Source organism: Chelonia mydas, chromosome 5 (assembly GCF_015237465.2).
Source record: "Chelonia mydas isolate rCheMyd1 chromosome 5, rCheMyd1.pri.v2, whole genome shotgun sequence".
In the NCBI taxonomy this organism is placed as follows: Eukaryota; Metazoa; Chordata; order Testudines; family Cheloniidae; genus Chelonia; species Chelonia mydas.
The window spans coordinates 117310784-117335390 of NC_051245.2; the positions used below are offsets into that span (position 1 = coordinate 117310784).

Here is a 24607-nt window from a genome sequence, read left to right on the forward strand (position 1 = left end):
TGTGGCATCCTGATCGCTGATATTATAATCAATAAGAACTCCCGGTGCTCAGTGCCTTTGAAAACCTGGCCACCTAAAGACCAATTTAGCTGCTGAACTTTCTTTGAACTTGTATGCTGAATGCCTGGGTGACCTGCTCAAGCCACAGAGCACACTGTTGTCAGGTCTGGTGCTGCTGGGTCCTGATCTGTGCTCAGGCCAGTAGCTCACAACCAGTGGGACACAGTCTTGAAGCGGGTTATGAGAGGGTTGCAAGTTGCACTGTACCATCTGAAAAAGCAGCAAACTCATTAGGTCCCAGTGGTATGCTGGATGCGAAGGAGTAGCAGGCTCCCTTATCCCTCTGTGGCTCCTGCCTCCATCCCAGCTCTGTACACTTCTGCCCATCAACCCAGAGCAGATCCTCAGCCCCTTTCTTCCCCACACTTGTCCATTGCGTGGCTCCGGGGCAGAAGAAGCAGTACTTCGAGGGGCTTTGGAATCAGCTTCCCTGCCTATTGAAGCCGTGCTGTCCCAGAACTGAGGGCTGTGCTGTGCGGGTAGAGGACAACGCAGAGGGGAGAAGAGAAAAGCATCACCAACAAAAACATCTTCTCCCCACAGAAGCATCATCAACCCCCCAGCCCAGCAGCCCTCATTGTCATACAATTTTATTTGGATCACAAACCGCAAAGACTTCTGAGTCACTGCAGTCACCTTATGCTACACTCTGAATGGTGTAGGACAGACACAAGACTTCAGAGTCATTTTCTGATTGAAGACATCTGTGTCTTTCCCTCCTGTTGGCTCAGCTTTATTTTCTTTCTGTGGAAGATCCTGGCTGGTTTTCCTTCCATTCCTCCTCTTTGATAGCATATTATCAATTGTGAGTGAGCCCAAAGTGCAGAGTAAAAACATTAGCAAAAATGACATGCATGGAATACTGAACATAAGAACGTAAGTTTACTGGTGAAAAACACTTGAAGATCTGCCCAAGCAGTTATATTAAAGTGCAATAAGCTGGAAAAAGCAAATCCAAAAGTCCAATTAAATATGTCCAGTCCATTTCCAAAGACTCTTGGAATCCCAGCAGTGATCCAAATGAAAAAAAATCACCAGCTTCCAAACACACAAGACACAGGGATGAACTCCAAGGGAGAGGGAGGGGGAGAAAGTAAACGCTAACAAAAGCCACTTCCTAGAACACATCCTGCAGAAAGGATATCCTGAAAAGCAACAGACTGGGTTAAATCAAAGAAAGCTCGACTGCCCCTTTATTCAGCTCTGATGTGGTCACCGCTCCCTTCATTGAGGGGGCAGTTCTCACTTAGCCATGGGAGTGCTGTGCCAAGTTCTCTGCACTGCTTCAGCACCAGGTAGGAGTTGCACAAGGGGATTGCAGGTGGAACAGCTGTGCAATGAGGCCTTTGCCTCTTCTGTGTCTTTCGGTGGGGCTTAGACTGTTACAATACCCATGCAACTCGCCTGAAGAGGCTACGGCTGCTAAACCAACCGGAAAAGCTGCAGAGCAGCTCACACCTGGCCTCACAGTGCAGGTGGATTTTACCTCTGCGTCCCCTCCATGCTCAACCCACATTCAGTCCAAATAGTCAGGCTTCAGACTGCTTGTAAACTATGGAGAAATATCACATCATCTCCGTTCTTCTCCCATCCGTTATCCTGCTGTGGAATTATACCAAATGGGTACAGTGAATTCACTGTAGCGCAGAAAATATTTTCCTCTTTACTTTTATAGCTTATTTTGTTTTGTACAGTCTGATGATATCGCATGTTACAATCTACTTTCCCTGTAACACTGTCTTTTATTGTCAGGTTTTATTGAGGAGAGATTTACGGTTTTGTTTAGGACTAATAAAATCTCCCAGTAGGATCAAATTACTGTAAATTTCCATTGGTTTCACAGGAAAGCTTTCTTCATCTGCAACCTACTATGTTCAGCAGGATTTCAGTAAGACCTCTGTCTATAATCTTATAAACTCACTTAAGCAGACTCCAGTGGGGAAATGAAGATTTTGAACAATCAGTTGCCCAGCCTAAAAGCAAATAGTTCTGCGCTTTTATAGCACCTTCCGTCTGAGGATCTTACAGAGCTTTACAAACATTAATGAGTTAAGCACCTGCACCCTGGTGGCATTGGAAAGTACTGTTATCCTTATTTTGTAAAATAGAGGCACAGTGAAGTTAAATGAATTATCCAAAGACGCACAGAGCTAGAGCTAGGACTGGGACCTCGATCACTGACATTCCATTTTGTGCTTTAATACAAAACTATCCTTCCTCTCAAGTGATTTTCCTTATTGTGCATATACTGTTGCAAGAATTCTGACACTACACAAGTTCCCACAAAGGTGGAAGGAAATCCTGAATGCACAATATTTGAACGGTTTGATTGTAATAGCTATGCAGGATGAAATCTGATGTCAGAGAGCAGGCAAGGCTGGGTGCTTTGTCCTGAGATTAGATTATATATTTGTTTGTTTAATGGCTTGTCTATTTCTATTTACAGGTCCCATCGTTCTGTAATGATGTCGATGACATTGACTGCAGATTGGAGGATTTGCCACTGAAACATTGCCTAGAATATAATTATGACTATGAAAATGGATTTGCAATTGGTAATTTAATTACTGTGTAGCTTGCTAGCCATAGAGGTTTAGTGTGGTTTAAATACATTTAGTTCTGCTAAGCCATAATATGGTGGGTACATTTAGCTCTGGTAGATTTAAGTATGCTGTGTGGAAAATTTAAAGAAAATAATTACAGAGCCCTTGAGATACTAAACAATTAAACAGTAGATCTGAGAAAATATTACACTAGCCTGCCTGTCTCATACACTGCACCTGTAGGGGAAAAGATGACTAAGGTGTCTCAGTATACAAGAACAATAAAACTATGAAACTGTTTGGCTAGTCTTGAAAGCAAAGGGGTTTTCAAAAACCATACGTTTTGAAACCAAAACAGTGACGAAGGAGACAGGATGACTCTGGGAATTGTTAATGTAACTGAGGGAGTCTTTCGTTTTTGTCACTGGTTTAAAGCGAGCCTGAGATATGTGCACAAGTTTACATATTAGCAGTGAGTAAGGGTAACCATGTGCTTAAGACTGCGTGGTTGGAGCCTTGGTTAGTGACTGAAAGTAGTTAGGAGGAAACAATGTTGAAATCTCCACTGATGTCTCTGGAATTTCTCCAAATTTACGTCTGTGTAGCTGAGATCAGAATTTGGCTCATGTTCTTTAGAGATGATAGTTTCAGAGAACATAATTCCAAGGTTCTGGGGTTAATTTGCCATTAGTTATTTATAATCTAAATAAAGATGCTCAGTTATATGCAAAGATTATTTATACTTCCATTTTTTTCTAAAAAGAGATGTTGAATGGAACAGGCAAAAGTTCTTCAATTCCAATCATTATACAAAGACACATTACGTACAGAAACACTTATTTAAACAGTCCAGGCCAAATGAATACATGGTACAATTTATAACTTTAGGGGTGTAACACCAGGTATAAATTTGACCCAATATGCTTAATATGGACTGGATAGGTAAGGGGATTGGATGTGGGCCTATTGCCACTAGAGGATTTATATGAGTGAGACCCAGTTCAGCAGTGACCAAATGTGTTAATCTCACAGCTGTTCAGGCTGCTACATGAAATGAGTGTGAGAGTCTAGTTCCTCCTGGACAGATGCCCACATCTCAGAAACTACTATGGGGTAGTACTTGTTGGCACTCTTGGGAATGAACCACAGGCCTGAATGAGCATAGAGACAGAACTCCCTTCCTACCACTTTTGCTTTTTCTTGCAGGACCCGGTGGCTGGGGTGCAGCAAACCATCTGGATTATTCCTACGATGACTTCCTTGACATAGTGCAGGAAGAACAGCTACAAACGCCTCTCTCTGGCTCTGTGAAAACAGCACCGTCCCGGGTCAAGAGACACAAAAAACTCAACATTCCAATGACAGATCACAAAATTAAGTTAATATTTAACATCACTGGTGAGGAAAAACTTCCCCTTCCTGTGCCTCCTTTTTAAAATTTATTCTTAACAAAATATTACATTGTTTGCAGTTCATGAAGCCAGCAGGAAATGCAGATCACAGGTTTCTCACTGAGTTTATAGCCACAGTTTCTCACTAGCTCATTTCTTGGGTAGCAGATTTGTGTGGTCAGCACTGTATCTGGTACAACATGGGTTTGTGTCGTCAATTCCCGTTGACCATAGTAACAATGATCACTGCTTTTTTGGTCCACTCTACTGCGGCCTGAATAGCATTAAAATCTGTAACACACTGTGTATGCATGTGTTTTCTTTTTATATTCTAGCTAGTGTGCCATTGCCCAGTGAAAGGAATGATACTGTGGAATCAGAAAACCAGCAGCGACTTCTTAAAACTCTAGAGACTATCACAAACAGGCTGAAAAGGACACTCAATAAGGAACCCATGTATTCTTTTCAGTTTGCATCAGAACTGGTTGTAGCTGACAGCAACTCACTGGAAACTGAGAAAGCCTTTCTGTTCTGCAGACCTGGTTCAGTTCTGAGAGGGCGAATGTGTGGTAAGCCAAAAGCTCTGTACCTCCTGGGCCTTATATCCTGTATATGTGACTTTAAAAAAAAAATGGTTTGGGGGAGATATTTGCTTCGGGTGGGATATTGGCACAGGCATCACAGGGTTGCAGTAGCTGAGACCTGCCAAAGCAATTTATTGTCTAATGCTTTGTGCAGTCTGCTTTCTGAAGGGTGGTCTGCTCCAAAAAATGGCTATGTAAAAAGTACACCTTACCTAACAGTTCTGCTCCCTATATGAACTTGGTCACATTCACTCTCACTGCTGATGAAAAGGTAACTCACAGCCTATACTACTGTCAGCCCTGCCGTTCCAGCATAGCTGAGAGAGAGAGCATGAACTGGATCCTATTCATAGAATCATAGAAGAATCATAGACGATCAGGATTGGAAGGGACCTCAGGAGGTCATCTAGTCCAACCCCCTGCTCAAAGCAGGACCAACCCCAGCTAAATCATCCCAGCCAGGGCTTGGTCAAGCCAGGCCTTAAAATCCTCTAAGGATGGAGATGGAGTCAGGGAATCACCCACTCTTTCCTCAGGCAGAGGGAGACAGTCCATTCCTTCCTATTCATCATGAATGCAAATGTTTACAAAGTTCCAATCAGTTCCCCCTATGCAAACCCAGTCAGGTCAGTGAGGTTGCACAGATGTCACTGAATCCACATAGCCAAGATTGAGATAAAGTGAGTTAGGCTAAATGGAGTTGCCCTGAAATACCAAGAAGAGCATCTGCTTATTGTCAGGTATTCCATGGTTAACGTGTGTTTTATTTTTCCTTCTCTGAAATCCCAGTTAACTGCCCTTTGGGTACCTACTATTCTCTGGAGCATCGCACTTGTGAAAGCTGCTGGACTGGATCCTATCAAGATGAGGAAGGGCAGCTGGAATGCAAAAGTTGCCCATCTGGCAGCTATACCGAATACCTCCACTCCAGGAGTATCTCTGAGTGTAAAGGTGCGAGCTCAGCATTCAGAAAAGAATCACTTTTCAAGTTTACTTCTAGTGCTTGAAACTACTGAGCATTGCAAAATGTAACTAGAATAGCACCACAGAAAATTAAATGGATGGCTGTGTTACTTGACGGCTTTTGCCTAGATCCTGGCTGCCCCTGTGTGGGTACAAGTGGAGAGGGGAGAAGATATCTAGAATGCCATTGCTTGTACCTCTTAAGTGTCCGTGGAACAGGCTGTTAAGGCCAGAGAGAGTGCATGCTGCAGCACTGAAAGGGAAGAGTACACATAGTGCCATATCTCAGTACTTCTCCCTGCCGACATCCTCTACATCTCCCAAGGAATAATGCCTCTTGCCACTGTCACTTCTGTGTCCCACCTTGCACCGTTCTGCCTCGAAGCCGGAAGAGAGCTCTCACTTCGCAGCTTGTTTATGATTATAAGGATTGGTATTTTCTAGTTACTGTTGTTTAATTGGCTTTGTTAGTTAAAATGTGAATTGCTAACGATAAACAATCTGCAGCCGATTGGAATATAATAAACTATAGCGAGTTTATGTCTTGTAAATACACTATCAGTAATTTGCAGCCCACCGGCTATCATAGAATTGCATTTTCTTTATTCTGTGCGTTGCACATTTCATTGTACAGCCTGTGGTTTTGATGTGTCCATGAAATTATAGTGAAATAAACAACCCTCAATAAATTAAATGCATTTGGAGAGGGGATTGATGCTTTGTGCTGTCTGTACTTTGCGAAACGTTGCATAGAGCACTATCTTCTGGTTTACAAATGTCCTGGTAGCTGTTTCTTTCAAGGGTTGCTTGTCAATATATTATGAAGTGTTACCTTTATTTTTAGGGGACAGGAGACATACTTTCTGTTAGGTATCGCTTAGCCTTACGCCTAATCTTTATGTATTATTTTGCCTTTTAGCTCAGTGCCAGCAGGGAGCGTATTCACCTAATGGTCTTGAAACCTGTGAGTCATGTCCTCTTGGCACATATCAACCTGTGTTTGGATCTAAGAACTGCATCGCCTGTCCAGAAAACCTGTCAACAGTGAAAAGAGGAGCTGTGGATATCTCAGCATGTGGAGGTTTGTGAGGAGAAGGCCAGTGAAATTCCTGAAAACAAAATGTTGCTAAATACCATCCACTATTGCCCCATTTATCTGACCTCAGGTAACCTGCAGCTCCTGGCTGACTGCAGTGAAGTTATGTCACCCAGCAGCAGTGTACATAATTTTTTGCTGCATATCAAACACCAGTTTTTCTGAAAGATTTCAGAGATGAAGCTGTGCTGTATGCACACAGAATTCTATTGTAGGCCCTGTGTCAGATATCCAGATGGTTATGTGATAATAAAAACTTCCTTTTTTTATTTATAGAAAGCACTACTGGATGTTTTGTAACAATCATCCAGGCAATAGCCAATCATTTTTGTGGGTCAAAATCCTGAGGTCCTTGCTCAGTTTTTACTGAGTCTGCTTTCAAAGTAAACTACCGTCAATGGGTTCTGTCTTGGCACAGACCCCTTTGGGGCAATTGCACCCCAAGGGCTGATGAGGAGAACAGTCCACAGTGAGAGTGGACCAGGGAAGAGAATCTGTCTCCAGGTGTTGACCTTGTTGAAAATATGTTTGTGCACTGCAAGGACTGCAGTGTGGGGTGTTTGGTTGAATTTGAGAACTGTCTCCATAGGACAAAGATTACATGGAAACATTTCTCTGGTCTTAGGTTTGAAAAAGAGCTTATTTGGGGCCAGAGTTAACCTGAGTGACCCTTTAAATAAGCACACACTTTGGTTGTGAAATTCTCGTGATTATTGGCCTAGTCTTGTACTATGCCAATAATCTGCCCTATGATGGTGGGGAAAAGACCATGCACTGGGAGCCAGCAGTCATTAGAGTTTGTTTTGCACTTTGCAGTACCTTGTGCAGCAGGGGAATTCTCTCGCTCTGGTTTAATGCCTTGCTACCCCTGCCCCCGGGACTACTATCAGCCCGACCCAGGAAAGTCCTACTGCTTATCTTGTCCCTTTTATGGGACAACTACGATCATTGGTGCCAGATCCATCACAGACTGTTCAAGTAAGTTGATTAATTTCCTCCAGAGAATGTGACTGAGGGAGGCAGGATCTGGCCCTTAGTGAAAATTGGGTCCATTCAAAGGAAGAATACACCAGTCTCCTTCCACAATGTTTGCCACACATTTCTACCAATGCCTCACCCCTGCTATTCCTTTCCTGGATTATCTCTGAGTTATCAGACGCTGCCAGTCACACAAAATTGTGGATGACTGTGTGATATGGATTAAGGTTCCATAACAGAGCCTAGATAGTAACCCCGTTGGAAACAATGAAAGTTTTGCCTTTGGCCTATAAAAATTACCTCGCAGTAGACAGACTAACATGATTTATGTGACCCTCTAAGCTCTAAGTCAGGACTGGAGAGGAATAAGTCTAAAGAGTGAATTCACCACAGTGCCCCACCCTTTCTTCATTTATTATTGATGTTCGTGTTTTGGAATTGAATAAGTTTTTACTGTAAGTGTGGTATTTATTCCCACAAATCCACTTCCCTCATAGCATTTTTTAAATGCATCAATGCAATGCAGTTAGGGTCTTGTCAAGCTGCATTAACAGCTGCTTTCATAATAATCCTGTTTAGGTTTTGGCTCTACTTTCACGGCGGCCGAGGAGAGTGTAATGGTACCAGTCTCTCCAGAAAATATCAGCAAGCAATACAAAGTCAGCAGTCAGGCAAGGACAAGATTTATTTATTTTTTTCATGATGCTAGCTCTAATGGAAGAAACAGAGTATTGGATGCCAATATTAAATGGCTAATGCCTTCCATAATATAATTGTGATAATAAGTTTATTTTCCAAACTAGGCAGCTATAGTTACCATGGGGGCTACCTTTATTTGATTAAAGTGATCAAACATCGTGCCTTATAACTCCATAACTGGCTTATATATATATTAGTCCTTAATTAACGGCCTTATGCAGCAGAAATAAAAAAACTGTGTTTGCGTTTTCTAATAAGCTCTTCCACTCAATGGTAATTTAATAGTGATTCACTAAAATACTGTATTTTAAAATTCTACTACAATAATAGAACAGTAGTATTTGGGAGAAGGAGATTTGATCCAGTCAAAGGCAGTCTTAGATTTAGAAGCATGATAACATTAGCCTGACATAAAAAATGTCACTAAACTTTTATTTTTAAAAAAAACATAAACCCCCCAACTCCTTGCAGTTGGCAGGTCTGCCCCTCATCTGATCAGTAGCTCCTATGCTGGCGATCAGTGTCTCTTTTATTTGGTTTCTTTTTCATTTTAGTCTTCCAGGAGATTACTTCTGGCTTCCAGGTTCTGGTTCTGAAGTATTTATTTTCATTTATTTGTTTTGATTTATATAAATTTAAGAAGAGATGTCAGACAAGTCAGGTATGACCCAATTCTGCAAATCCTTTCTCCTGTGATTAGCCCTCTCAAAATACATGGGATCACTCACGTGAGTGGAGACTATTCCCAGGACTATGGGTTTGCATGAAAGGCCCCTATTGTTGTAACTCAGAAAAGACCACTCTGTCTCAGAATCAGGTTGTGAGAAGCTACATTACATGAATAAAGTTGGTAAGTGATAAATTAGACCTGAACTATTAGCTTATAATACCTGCAGTCCACAAACTCAGGCCCCAATACAGCAAGCAGCTGAGTTTTCCCATTTAAGTCAATAGGACCATTTATGTACTTAGTTAAGCACATGCTTGAGTGCTTTGCTGAAGTGAGGCCTGCTATCAAAATACAAATAAATAACAATAACTAGAATGCTAACCTCTGAAAAAGTCCCTTTCATGCCACTAGCTCTGGGTATTTATTTCTGTATTCTTTAGATTGGGGTGGCTAAAATACAGCCTGTAGGCCTAATGTACTCCACAGTGTGCCCTGACTCACCTCTCCCAGCCACTGCAAATGGCTGATGGCAGGGATACGTTACCAGCCTCTGTGGAGAGGAACAGAGTGGAAAAGAAATGCTAGAGAACTGTGGCATAAAGACTTTTTTTTAAAATGCTGTTACATGTCAGTCATTGTTTGATATTTGCCTGTGTAATACACATGGTTGTCTCTCCACCTCTTTGATAACTCTACTGTTCTGATCTGTGACAGGTTTTTCATGAGTGTTTCCTGGAACCATGCCATAATAATGGCACGTGCAAACAACTTGGAAGTGGGTACATTTGCATGTGCCCACCTGGATACACAGGTAAAGTATGTGTATGTTGGGAGGACATTGTTTCATCGTATGAGGTAGTTAGAAAGTTCTGTTCCGAGGAGAAATTATAAAAGAACTTGACACTCCCAGCAGAAAAAGCACATAATATAATTAATGGAAATCATTATTGCTGACACAGGTTATTCATTATTCTTCACATTTTTTAAAAAAATGAAGAACTGTTCCCTTTGTTGTTGTATGGTTTATCTCAGTGTTTGTTCTCTAAGAGAGATTTTCAAAAGGCTCATGTTGGCCTATACTGTGCTCCTATTGGAGTTAATGGTAACATCCCCATTGACTTTAATGGGAGCAGCATCTGACCAAGACTGAATATATTTGAAAATCCCACCCCTTGACCACAACTGTGATCAGCAAGGACCAAGAAACTCACACTGCAGTCCATTAATCCCAGTAGGTCTGCCTTTGCATGTATCCATTGTGAGCTCTGCAGTTGCTCCAGAGCAACTGGATATGTTATATTCCCCAATGATTGTTTTTTTTAAAAGGATAGAAATGTACTAAGTTTGACTATCTGGAGCTGATCAGCTTGTATTTTATTATTGCCTGATCTGCACTGTACCTTTCTGATAGCAATTGTCACAGGTCTCTGGTAAACTGCAGTGTTTTAAAGCAAAGATAATGGTCTGTAATGCCCTCCGTGTTTCTGAGTGATTTAATTATACTTTCTTTCTGAGTTCTTAGTTGTGATCCTGCTTTGTTTTTCAATTTAGGCTTAAAGTGTGAAAAGGAGATTGATGAGTGCAAGTCAACCCCTTGCCTCAACAATGGAGTTTGCAAAGATGGTATTGGGGTGTTCATTTGCCAGTGCCAACCAGGCTATACAGGTGACAGAAGTGATTTAATTGCTTTATAACTCCTCTTCATAAGGGTATCAGTTACATGTTGCATAAATAAAACAGACCTATTAGGGTTATGCTTATTTCTTCAGTGACTTCCATGGAATTATAAACAGTGGTGAATCTGGCCCGTTAGACAGAGAAAACCTTTGGTGTAGGTGAATACTCTGTGAAGTAAAAGGATTAATATTCAAGATGTACTCTGTGTCTGTGTGTGGGTAGTAACACTTCTGTTCTAAAAAAAAAAACGGAATAACAGTGAAGAAATATTAACGAGGCACTTTTGTGGAAAAATGCTAATGAAACCTAATATTGTAAGGCCTTGATTCAGCAAGACAGATGCCTAACTTCAAGCATGTGAGTAATCCTATGGATGCCTAATTGATATTTTTTCATCTTTTCTCTTCGAACAGAAACGTTATTGAAAACACGCACACATACATACATCTCTCTCTCTCTGAACAGCACTTTTCACATGCTTAGTCTGGCACCTGCTTTTGTACCTTGCTGAATCGAGGTCTTAACTTATTTTATCATTAAATTGTTGATTATTGAATAGGTATCCTCCTACTCCTATGCCCAGAAATTTCCACCTAAGCAGTCCCTACCCTATATCACATTAGCCCTATAAAAGCTTTTTATATCCATATGAATTAAAATTATACGTGTGCGGCTGACTACTTTTTAAACGTTGAGCTCCAAAGTCTCAGTAACTACGTGTATGGACGGGCAACTGTTCACACTGAATTGCATCCTTGAGAGATTTTATCTCCTGCTCTCAATAACCTTTTATGACACACGAAATATTTTGCCATTATGGCTTTCAAAACCAATCACTACAGGATACGTACCATGTATGTATTAAAATACTGTGTAAATCATGGCTTGTAACTATTATTGCTTGAAGGTTTACTGTGTGAGGAAGATATAAATGAATGCAGGTCCAACCCATGTGTGAACGGAGCACTTTGTGTTGATGGCATCAATGCTTATCACTGCACATGTGCAGAAGGATTCACAGGTAAGCTGTATTTCTTGATTGATTTAGTTTTTATTTATATTAACCAGAAAAAATGTACCTTATGCTCACTAAGAAGTACAGTGTAATTCAAGATTATCTTCATGTATTTGCTATAGGTATGCATTGATCTAGGCATGTGTAATATTTAGATGAGAAGGTGTGGTCTGGTGGCTTCAAGCACATGACTGCGAATCAGGAGATTTGGGGTCTATTCCCAACTTTGTATGACCTTGAGCAAAGAATAATAATATTCACCTTGATGAAATATTTCAGAGTTGATATACGAGCGTTAAATGCTATTGTTGTTGTTTTTTTTATTATTTTTATAGCATATCCATGGGCCAAATCCTCCCCATCGCTATTAGAAGTTGCTTCTCATCCCATTTAGCTCTGCAACTTTCTGTTGCTTTGTGTCATGTTAAAGAATGATTTTCTTCTCCTGGGTTTCCAGATTGCCGCAAAGCTTTGACTTTAAATCTTATGCGGTTTCTGCAACTTTGCATATCTCACAATTTGGAACTTTATGCACAACTAAACTCCTGGATGGTTTTCTTAAAAAATGAAAAGGTTCCAACCTCATTTCCATTGTAGCAATACTTTCTCTCCTCTGTATCTCTCATCATTTACTCAGAATGGTGTCTCAGCTTCTGATTGTGTGTGTGTTTCTAATATATCCTTGCGGCCCATCCTGCACTCTTCACACACACAACTTCCTGAGAATGTATGAGTTCATGGGAATGTTGGTGATGAAAGATCCAGCCCTTAACCCATATTGACACCTGAATATCATTACTTTACCACTTACAAACTGACGCCTGGTCTACACCGGGGAGGGTATCGATCTAAGTTATGCAACTTCAGCTACACGAATAACGTAGCTGAAGTCAATGTACTTAGATCTACTTACCACGGTGTCTTCACTGCGGTAAGTGAACGGCTGATGCTCTCCTGTCAACTCCGCCTGCTCCTCTTGCCCTGGTGGACTACCGGAATCGATGGGAGAGCACTTGGCGGTCAATTTGTCGTCTCTAGACTAGACACGATAAATCAACCCCTGCTGGATCGATCGCTGCCCGCCAATCCAGCAGGTAACATAGACAAGCCCTGACAGATGAGACGTACTTCTTATTTGAAGAGCCCAACTTACTAACAAAGTTGGTAACACTCACTTCTGTACATTCCCAGTAAAAGTTTGTTTTTTTTCAAATGTTGACAAACGTGTAATGAGGGTTTTATTTCTATAACTGTGAAGCTGATTCCTGCATCTTCTCTACAGTTGCATCCAATCAGTGCAATATATTGTATGCTGAGGAAAAAAGCCAGCCACTCAGCTAATCTGTTGTTTGCCATTCCCCAAAGAATTCTGTATAATTTTAATTGTCTTCTGGATTTGTCGGAGACACCGAATCATAGAAATTGGTTCCTGATCGTTCCTAACAGATTTTGAATCTTTTAAAATTGAACGTAAACCTTTGCTTTGGTCTCTCTCTTCCCAGGCACTCGCTGTGAAACAGAGGTGAATGAATGCCTTTCAAACCCATGTCTAAACAAGGGCATTTGTGAGGATCGGCTCAGGAGTTTCCACTGCAAGTGCCTTCCTGGGTTTACTGGTGTCTTGTGTGAAAAAAACATTGATGAGTGTCTCAGCAGACCCTGTAAGAATGGGGCCAAATGCAAAGATGGTATCAACAACTTCAGGTGAAAAACTGCTGACGGACTTCCTGTAATACACAAAGCCAGATGTGCTGCAGTGTCTGGGTTTCCCCAAAGATTTTAGCAAAGGCGGTAGGCTAATCTGTCAAGTGGTCTCAACACGCACCCCAGTGTGGGAGAAAGGTGGATATTTAAAAAGAAAAAAAATGTGATGGTGTTATTTTAGCTTTTGTTAAAGGCGTGATAGATAGTGAGGAGAATGTGGCGGGGGAGGGGTAGAAAGTGAGAGTGCTGTAGGGCTGCCACCCTTACAGTGTGCGGAAACTTACAGAGAACTATTTTCCTGAATCAGTTTTCCCCCAGGCTGTATTGGCATGGGGACGGAGGGGGGACCCTTGGTGTTTTTTAACCTTCTATTATAGCGTTGAACAATTTTCATCAATTTGTGTATCCCACATGATCAAGTTTCCTGTGATTGTTGGGCCCGGGGGAAGATATGGGCATTGATGGACCTCAGCCCTTCCTCCTGTCTTCTATTTTTATGTTTCATCAAGATGAACCTGGACCAAAAAGTTTGTTTCTGGATCCAGATCAGAACTTCTCTGATGTTTATGGGGTGTTCTGCTCTGGCCCATTTTACAGAAAAGGGCCAGTTGTGAATTTCGAGGTTCCATAATATTGGAGTGCCTCTCTAATGTTCTGGCTTTTTGTAATGTAACTGGATCACTAGCAGAAACAAAGAGTGCCTCCAGTCCACAGATGTGAGAGCTTTAAAAGTGGCCACAACAGAAGAGTGTTTTTGTTTTTATCCTCAGGTGTCAGTGTGTGACAGGGTACACGGGACTGCACTGTGAAGTGAACATCAATGAGTGTGAACCCAATCCTTGTTTAAACCAAGCAGACTGTGTGGATGCCTTGAACTCGTACGTTTGTAAATGTCCCCCTGGCTTTACGGGCAGCAGGTGTGAAACAGGTACACGGGACCAGAGTGTCAGCAAAAGGTGGCTTGACAAAGCCTCCGGGCAAGAATTATGCTAGCTGAGTTAATACCGTATGGCTTCTCTGCACAGCAGCTGGCAGGGTGGGGTCTCAACCCTGAGCAAAGCCGTTGCGAGCTACAGCAGTTCAAATAATAATATAATAATAATTAATTTCAAATGTAGCCTGTAAATACCAAGTAACAGCATGCATGCTAGCAAACGATATTTTGGTAAATGTTTTTCTTTGCTTAAAAGCACAGTACCCTTTTTGTCATGCACTATAGGCCTGTGAAGTTCAATTTCGGCCTCTTTCACATGTCCTAGTTATTTAGCTCTTCACATACTACTTGTGATGCTGTCATCAGAAAGTCACAGATATTGTGGTAACAAGGGGCTATACAGTCTTAAAGATGACTGGTCAAATTCCAACCTGGTGAGATTCCTTTGACTTCAGCGAGGTTACAACAGAGATAAATTTGTCTCAATAACATTTCTGTTTTAGACAAGATGTTAATATGTGGTGGATCATATGTGGTGGATCTTCAGATGGAAGTTAAAGATCCACTGGCAATTTTTATGAAGGGGCAGGAGATGTGCTGGTCATCTATGCATCATCCCCTCTCTCAATAGAACAGATTCTAATGTCCAGGGCTTTATGAGAACTACCACTGAATGCATAATGGCTGCTGCATTTGCACAAAACATGCATTTTACTTCTTTGTAAAGCACCTTGCAATACCTTGAACATGAAAGACACAAATTCTATTCCATAAATGCACAATATCTTAATTCCATAAAGAACCATGTCTCCATTTGGACCCATTTTATACACAGGTCCAATCAGGCACTTTTGGATTTAGGATGGCCAGATGGACATGTTAGTTGTATGACAGAGGGCTGAAAGGCACATCCAATGTTGTGAAAGGTTCATGTTCATTATCTACCAGAAAATTACAATTTTTTTTTATTGTGCTTCTTAAACCCTGCATCTCTTCTAGGTATGTGAACACCTTGTAGGCTAGAAATAGAATATTTCTAGTTCAGTCCAGTTGAAAGCAAATACTTTTAGCCTGGTTATGGTTAGTTTTATTGCATTTGATTAAGCTTCATTTAATTTGTTGATACAGTTGCAAGAATGTAGATCTGAAAACTATTCTTGTTTGTTACAGAACAGTCCTCTGGTTTTAACCTGGATTTTGAAGTGTCTGGTATCTATGGCTATGTCATGCTTGACAATATTTTCCCGTCACTTGGTGACATCACCTGTGCATTCTGGATGAGATCAACTGACACTACTAATTATGGGACTCCAATTTCTTACGCAGTGGAGAATGGAAGTGACAATTCATTTCTGCTAACAGATTACAATGGGTAAATCAATCAACAGTATTATTATCTTTCTTCCTAGATTATAACTGCATTTTAATTGATAGAGAGGAGTCTGAACTAAAACACCAAATTCCAATGACGCCTGTCTTTGGGGAAGTTCATAGCTGAATCTGAATCAAAACTGTGTAGCTGGAGTTGCCCTTTCTTACTGATTTTTTCCCTGTGATTAATTCCAAAACCCCAAAAATTTGGGGGCATTCATGTCTGCAACAAAGTAGCAGTGCTCAGAAGGCAGAATATTTCTTCTTGTCTTTTTTTACACAGAATAAAAAAGATGTATTTAATGTAACATGTACATAAAAAAGGAGCTTATCAGCAGGCATATTGATTGCTGTGACCCTCTGGCCAATGGGCTGTGAGACACCAAGAACAACTCAAGTTTAGGAATCCACTGAAAAACATGACTGAAATTCCTTTTTTTTTTTTTTTTTTTTTGGTAGTATTTACAGGGCTAAACATGTGGAAATAGCCCCTTATTTCACTGTCTGTGAGTATGATCATGATGACTCCCAAGTCTTCTCTTTGGGAACAAGTATGGCAGCAGGGAGTTCCTGTGTGAGCTGGGGAAACTTAAACTCCTTCAGTAAATTACTTTTCCTGTGTAGGGAGTAGCAAGCAGAAAGAAAACTTTATTTTCTTGAAAGAGAATGTTATATTTATTAAACCTCTGCATGTGATTGAATGTGCCTTGGTATTTGCTTTTTATGCAGCTGGGTTCTTTATGTGAATGGGAAAGAGAGGATCACAGATTGTCCCTCTGTGAACGACGGCAACTGGCATCACATTGCAGTCACCTGGACATGCATGAATGGAGCCTGGAATGTGTATATTGATGGGAAGTTGTCTGATGGAGGCAGAGGTCTATCTGTAGGATCAAAAATCCCTGGTATATCTTGTTAACATTTGTTTGGCTCTGTTTTCTCTTTTCTCTTGTTATTGTAGGGCTTGCAAGGCTTGGAAGGTTTTGTTTATTTCTGTGTTCAGCATTTATGTAGAACTGAATTATTTCATCCTTCGTCAGGCTGGGTAGTACCTTAGTCCATGAGTAGTCTCTCACTCAACCAATGGGAATATTCATGGAGTAAGGTCTCATACAGGCTGCTTAAGGATGGCAGAAATCCTGCCCATAGAAGAAATGCATTGACTAAATTGACTAGAGAATATTTTAGTAAGAATTGATCTCACAGCTGGATGCCTGTGTTAAACTCAGGAGCGATTTTGGTTTGGAAGCATGTACTTAGAGGGTTTTTTTCTCATAATTTTCAGGCCTATTTTTGGAGTTTAATTTCAGGAACACCTCTTCCTCACAGTATATGACATGTTTTTACATTCACTAGAATATGAATGACAGAACTGTTTTATGTCCACTTCTTTCATTGTTTCCTTTGATATGAGGAAGAAATTAAGATTCGTTTATTGTTAGAACTTGACACTTTCCCCGCTGAAATCAGTGGCAAAACCCCCCATGACTGCAACGGGAGGATGATCAAGCCCTTAACTACCTGCTTGAAAATGAAGGACACGTAACAGGTTGCATGACATACAGTATTTGGAGTGTTTTCCATTCAGAGCAACTGTTGCATTGTAGTGTTAAAAGAAGACATGCAATATGTTATTTCATGGGAGAGCCAAAGAGCAGTGGAAGGTCCATGCTTTCCAGAGACGAGTACTGGTCATTTAAAATCTTTAATGAATATACCATTTTAGAACAGTCTTCTCAGAAACATAGCATGGTTTCTGTTTTTAATGGTGAAGCTCCTGCAGGGTTTTGTGCTCCCTCCCTCCCTCCGTTCCCAAACACACTGTGGCTCTCTCCAAAACCTGGGCACAAGGCAGGAAGGCATCTGGCACCTCTGGCCTCATGTGGTGCCAGGCACAAACTGGTCTCCAATGTTACTGCTAATATTAGATGAGATAAAACAGAATTTACTTGTGTGGGGTGTTACAGTGTTTACCATCAAGTCTTCCATGTGGTTCAATTGTTTGGAATCAAATGCTCCTTTTTTCTACATGGTATTTTAACTCTTTGTATAAGTTTTGAAACATTGATAAGGGATAATTTAAAGCAACAGTTAACCAACTGTTACTGTGAAATATGCTATGCCAATTAATAATTCATAATTACATTATTAGTTATGTTGTAATATGATTCACAGTAAAACCTAGTTTAAGGGTAACTCTAAAAAGAAAAGGCCTTTCTTAAACAACCACTTAAAAGTATCCCCAGTTTCCAGTCAAGGTTAGCTTAACCTTTAAAGATCACTGCTACAAGGTAACCAATTTTTGTGGGTACTTTGGGTATTTGACAGTTTTTGCTATAAGGTATTTACCATCATCAACAACTGTACAGAGCAGTAACATCTTCATTTTACTTTGTGTTTAGGTGGTGGTGCGCTAATACTTGGACAAGAGCAAGACCAGAGAGGAGAAGGATTCAATCCAGCAGAATCTTTTGTGGGCTCTCTTAGCCAGCTCAACATCTGGGACCGTGTCCTATCCCCACAGGAGGTGAATATTTACTTAATAGTTTTCATTCATTTGCTCAGTTTCCAAACTTAAACTAGTTTTAATGCATTTTTGCCAAATGGGCATGATCCAACTCCCACTGAAGTTAATGAGAATCTCATTGGGCCCTGTGTTGAGGTGATACTTTTATAGCTCTATGTCAATGTACATGGAGTAAGATTAAAACTGAAGATTTTGGCAGGGCCATTCCTCAATAACCAACTCGATGCAGGAGAGCGAAAGGGAAGGAGAAAACATACACAAAATATATTGTAACCATAGTAGAGTCCTCTCTACCAGAGAAGGGAGGAAACTCCATGAAATCTACTAGAGAACTTGCTCGGCGGGTCTCATTTACATGGGAAGCGCTAAGGGCTTGATCCTGCTTCTACTGAAGTCATTGACAAAACGCCGATTAACTTCAGTGGCAGATGATCCAAGTCAAAGAACTACAGTGCTAGGCACATGGAAAACCCCAAGGTAAGTAGATAGAATGGAAGCTGTGAATGCTCAGTACCTCTGACAATCAGGCCACTTTTATTTAGCTACCAAAAATATGGATTTAGGTGCCTGACTTTAGGCCCTGAGGTTCAGAAATATAGATCCTGCTGTTGGAAAGTAAAGTCTAAGGATCAATGCTCAACATGAGCTGGGACTCACAGGAACAGATTTCTGGCTGTTTTTCCCCTCAGAAGAAAACAAGTACCTGCTCTTCATCTGCTGGTACTTTTTTTTAATTTTCTCCATTTTGTTTTTTAAAAAACAATAATACATTTTAAAGGTTCAAGAGATAAGAAAAGAAATCTTTCAATCCAGCGTCTGACTGACCCTGTTCTGACAGAGTGTTCATGTCTGCTTTACCTTATGCCTTTCTCCTGTTCTCCTTTATTCAGCGTTACCCATAAGTTCTGCCACAGATTTTCTGCACTTTGTGTGTTGCTGAGGGTTGTATTCTCATCTTGAATCACAGGGATTTTGGTGCATCACGATAATGTGGATGTGAGTTTGAAGAAGTGCTCATTTCCTGTGCTTGAAGTCTTCACTGCTGTGCCATTCAAGTGGGATTTCCAAAAGCACTCTCAGCCCTGGCCTAACTCCAGTCCCATTGCCAAGAATGCAGAACACCCTCCCCCCACTAACTTCAACAGGAGCAGGGTTAGTCCAATGAAAAGTGCTTTTGAAAATCCTATCCTTCAATTATGGTATGTCCCATAATCCATGGTCTTAATGCTAAAAAACAGATGTGAGACCACAACAGGAAAACTAGCCAAGTCAATTTCCCATAAACTTTTTACCTCTTTTGTTATTAGAGCTTGAAATAGTAAATCATCTTCTTTGTCTGTGTTTATTTCAAAGTTATGTTATACGCTAGAGCTTTAGCCCACTGAGATTATTGGTAAGCCTTTTCTTCCTACAAGCCTCCATGAAACGGAACGGAATAATGATGTACAGAATACGTTGCCAACTGAATAAAAGAGAGACTAAATAAATGCTTTAAGACTTCTTTATATGTACTATTAGCTGTCCATTGACATGTTCATCATCTTCAGGTCAAACCCAGTGCTCTTTCATTTTTGCTGTAGTCTGGGTTGGGGGTTTTTTTTGGTTTGATTTGTTTTGGTTTGTGAGTGAGGTTAACACTCATAAAAGATGCTGACCTGACAGCAGTGGAAAATGAAGTTCTCTGTACATCAGTCAGGGGGAAGGTCCCTTCCCTTTCCCCATCCAATATCCTCTTACCTTGTGTCTGCACTAGGGAGATCTCCCCCACAATTCCAAATGGTTCCAAAACAGTTTGCTGCCCTAGCCTGGACCATTTTTCAGCAGCCTGTGCTGCAGGAAGGAGTTTTTTTTGAAGATGCTTCAGTAAAAATAGGTCAGGCTGCTGGTGCCTGGTCCATGTACCAGCTCCATCCAGTTGTACAATCTTTTATACTTCAGTGTAGATCAGGCCAAGCAGGGTGGGAGGAGGTGAGAGTAGTTTGGTTGCCATAATCATTAAATACCTGCCCTCCTCACTGAGGCTGACAACAAGATGCTACCTTGTGACATGTGTTTGTGATATGGATACTTATCCATCAGAAACAGGACAGAGACCAGCCACACATTTCATGCAGGCCACTGCTTTTTTTTTTTTTTTTTTTCCCCCATCCCTCATGAAATATTCCACAGCTTCTGCACAGATTTGCATGTCTGTTCTCCTAACCAGGCCAATCCCCTTCCAGTCCATTGCTGTGTGCGATGAGAGAGGGGGTTAAACCACACCAATGCTTTCCTCCTTGGGCTGCTCTTCCTTATTCTTCGCAATTTTTAATCCAACTTTGCTTGTGGCCATAGAAAACATTCCTTTTTGCACCGGGGAATTACTAGAGTCACTCTTCAGCACAGCCATGGAATGCACTAGTTCAGATATCAACATGTTTTTTTAATTAAATAACCATTTCCCTTCAGAGGGGTACTTCTGCCCTTCCTATTAGAGGGATGGAAGCCCTTAATCTTCTTTTACTGCACATTTGTCTTCTGTAGGGCATTTATCACTTTAAGCAGTTGCTTGGCTGAGAGCAATGCTTCTGTCTTAGGCCAGCTAGGGAGAGCTGTAATATACTCAATAGGACCTTTGCAGTGAGGTTATGGCATTACAGTTTATATAAGGGCTTTTGGTCTCTATTCCAGGAGCTCTTTTACTTTCTTTTCCTGCGAAATTGGGGAAGGCTGATTCCAAGACCTTCCTTTCCACTTTCTTCACTCAACTGTCTAATCATCCCAGGTTTTATGTATTTTTTAAAAAAGCCCATAAATACCCTCACTTTTAAAGAGAGTTAAAAATCTTTCTGTGTGTCCAACAGAACCTTAGCCTCTCCTGCAAGATGATGCAGTCAGCGCACTAGGACCATGCTTGGGGTCACTGCTCAATGTCTAATGTGACATCCCGTGGTCACAAACCTATCTACATTTTTTTCTACTGAACATTTAAGCTCAGGGACTGCAAACTGTGCAACCTGGGCTTTTGCCCCAGATCACTTCTGCTTGGTGACTAGCGCCCTGTATTTAGAATTTTATTGAAAGGGAAAGGACACAGAAAATAAATCAGTCCTCTGTCCAGCATTTACCTAGCATGGACAGGTCACAGCAGCAAATTTTAACTTTTTTGAGTGTCCATGTCTCTTGAGGAAAACCCGCATTAAACCAACATATATCCTTCTCCCACACAGTACAAGGATGCAGGGCTCAGGTACTGACACAGGGCTTTACTCAGGGCTGTATATTTCCACTTGGCTACTGAACTGCGAGGAGAAAATAAATGTCTAGTATTAGTGTGTTATTAACGTAAATCCATCAATGAAGAGAACAAAACTTGCATGAAGAGTTTTTGAGACAATCAGACAATCCACTCCATTTGAGACAAATGAGACAATCCACTCCATTTCACTGTGCACAGGGGAAAGCATTGTGATTTCCCCCTTGTATCACCCAGTCGCGATGTCTTGCCGTCTCCTGCAGAAAGGCAGTTTGCTCAGGTTTGCAATGCGCCACTGCAGTTGTGGCAACTCTACCATGGTGAGGCGTAAAGGTCTTCTGCATTCCATTGCTGTTGCATAACAAATCTTCCCATCAAAAGCAGTCCACTGCTAGCTTTTTTATGCTTTTTAACTTGACACTGTGAAACCGCAGGCTCCTATTGCTGAGTGATGGTGGGAATGCTGAAATGCACCATCTGTGCATTCTTTCTATATATCTCCAGCCCATATTTCCTGATGGTCATAACTATAGTATATGGCTCAAAATACTGTCATGGCTACATCTTCCTCAGGAAAACGACGACTGGTTCTCATTAATGAGGTTTAATCTATTGGATATATATTCTGGATATACAATGAGTTATTGTCTCATTGTGTGATTGAGTTATGGTACATGACTTTGCTGCCCTCAGGTACAAATGCTTCGAACTGGAAAATCTGACATTTCAAAATTAGTTTTCATTCCAGATCAGAAAGAAATACTGCAGTTTCCCATCATTTTTGATTCAGAACTATCAAAATGTTAAGTGTTAATACTTGTCAGAACATAATATATTGTAAAATATTAAATATAGTGAACATAATATAATATAAAATGTAATAATACATATAATAAGATCAGTATGTTAATAGAATCTGAAAGTCTAAGTAAAAGGTTTCAAAGGGAGAAAATCTAAATGTTTTTAATCTTGTCAAAATTAAATGAGAAAGTCAAAATGATTTGACTTTTTCCCATTGAAAATTTTGTAGAAATTGACATGGTCCCACAAAAGATTGCAATTTTGACTAAACTGCATTTTTGTATGGAAAACTATTCCATCAAAAAAGTTTCATCCAGTTCAGCCTATCTAGCCATCCATTAATCTAACAACATAGCAGTTCTTTTATCCTGTCCTCATGCATCCCAATTTCACATTCAGTGCTCACTTATAATAGGGCCCAATCCTGCTTCTAGTTAATTCCTGTTAACTGTGGTGTGTCCAAAATCTGGCTTATCATGTTTTGCAAAGTCACATAACAGCCTGGTTTATTTAAGGAATTCAGAAAACTTAATTCCTGGTTTCCAGGATACATCTTTTTTTAAAGCTTCATGTTGTGTTTACTGTCCTTAAAATTAGGTATCAAGAAATAAAACTATTTCAGAACTATTGCTCTTCTAAATTCATATTCCATTATTTCTAATGGTAAAAGTTTCCCTTTACAATTACTTGAGAATCTGCTCAGATTCTTTCCCCTCACCTGTTTTTAATGTGTGGGGTAAATACACTGTTCTGCCAAATAGGCATACATAGAGGGTTTTAAATTAGCATGTTTCCTACATCACCTGTAGGACAATACTCTTCTGTCAGATCCACCCAGTAGTAAATTGCTTCAGTGTTCCACCATTGCACTGATGACAATAGGTGATCCAGACAAATAAGAAGAGCAGAATACCTATGAGCTTGCTCAAAAAGCCCACTAAAGTCATGGAAAGACTCTCACTGACTCAATGGGCTTTGAATCAGATTCTAGGTTCAGTACTGCAGATGTGAGAGGAAAATTTTGTTTGTGTTCTTTTCTTACAAAGCTGTCTGTTAGTTAGCAAACTCTATCTAACCATGTGTTTTGAACCTTAGGTAAAATCCCTAGCTACTTCCTGTCCAGAAGAACTGCGAAAAGGAAATGTATTGGCCTGGCCAGATTTCCTGCCTGGGGTTATTGGAAGAGTGAAGATAGATTACAGGAGCATATTTTGTGCCGGTTAGAACTTTATCTCCTAGAAGTGTTTTTGTTCCGAGTAATAACACAGTAAGACTTTTTATAAGGTTAAATGTGCTATAATGTGACCTCTGTCCTACTAGCCTTGAATACATTATTTTGATAATTTAATGGTTGGTACATTCAGTCTTCGTTCCTAAAATTCCAGTGTTTTGTAACAAAAGTTCATTGGAATCTCAAACAGAGATTTATGGCTTCCTGTATTGAGATGTTGAAAGAGTGATGATTGATGATATTGGATCAAATGGAGGATTTTTCCACTCATTCATGCTCACAATAGTTTGAATATATTGTGGTATCTTTTTGTTTCCTCCTTTTGCTTGGAAATATATTTTAGTTCGTATAGGTTGATATAGGGAAGCTCTTTGAATCTGGAAATAATATATACATCTTATAGTATAACACTTTCCATTAATATCATTCCCAGATAAACATGCACAGCATCACAGATATTTAAAAACAAATACATTTGTTTTGATTCAAGGCTAAGTCTGTTGTGTGTGCGTTTTGTCCTCAGATTGCCAATCCTTAGAAGGATCCATACCTCATCTGCGGGCTTCATCAACCAATTTAAAGCCAGGGTCAAAAGTGAGCCTTTCCTGTGATCCAGGCTTCCAAATAGTGGGGAACTCTGTCCAGCACTGTCTAAATTTGGGACAATGGACTCGACCTCTTCCCCGCTGTGAAAGTGAGTAGACAGTGTTAGCGTAGCAGCCTGCATCTGCAGGCTGCTGTATCAGTCACAAGCCACGCTTAGGAAATCTTGGCTTCTTTGTTTGGATGCAATTAAAACAAGGACTCCTGAGAACATAACACAGACCTGATGATTTATCCAGTGCCTCACAGCCTCCCAAGTCTTGCCCCTTAGATCATGAGCAAATTTGGAGAAAAGCTTAAAAAATCAACTGTATCTGACTTTTTTTTTCAGCAATGGTGAGATTGAGGCAGCCATGTAGCAAAATTCTCCTCCAGCTCCTTCTGGTTTCATACTATTTAGGGAGGTGGTGTGGTGCAGTAGATAGGGCATTGGACTGGTACTCAGCAGCGTGGGTTTGATTCCCAGCCCTGTCACTGACTTACTGTGTGACCTCGATTTTCCCCGTCTGTAAGTTGGGCATAATT

At 40.6% G+C, this 24607-nt stretch overlaps 1 protein-coding gene across 1 annotated transcript in view; it reads left to right on the forward strand.

Moving 5' to 3' along the window:
* The window catches only part of SVEP1 (sushi, von Willebrand factor type A, EGF and pentraxin domain containing 1), a 171614-nt gene that overhangs the window by 82635 nt on the left and 64372 nt on the right, over positions 1-24607 (forward strand). Inside the window, exons 14-30 of the mRNA XM_037902114.2 lie at positions 2507-2615; positions 3810-4001; positions 4330-4563; positions 5368-5529; positions 6461-6622; positions 7454-7615; positions 8195-8286; positions 9699-9795; positions 10536-10649; positions 11569-11682; positions 13179-13380; positions 14151-14308; positions 15485-15686; positions 16415-16590; positions 18088-18212; positions 23344-23467; positions 24003-24173. Of these exons, the coding sequence (XP_037758042.1) occupies positions 2507-2615; positions 3810-4001; positions 4330-4563; positions 5368-5529; positions 6461-6622; positions 7454-7615; positions 8195-8286; positions 9699-9795; positions 10536-10649; positions 11569-11682; positions 13179-13380; positions 14151-14308; positions 15485-15686; positions 16415-16590; positions 18088-18212; positions 23344-23467; positions 24003-24173 (2596 nt within the window). The remainder of the gene's footprint in view (positions 1-2506; positions 2616-3809; positions 4002-4329; positions 4564-5367; positions 5530-6460; positions 6623-7453; positions 7616-8194; positions 8287-9698; positions 9796-10535; positions 10650-11568; positions 11683-13178; positions 13381-14150; positions 14309-15484; positions 15687-16414; positions 16591-18087; positions 18213-23343; positions 23468-24002; positions 24174-24607) is intronic.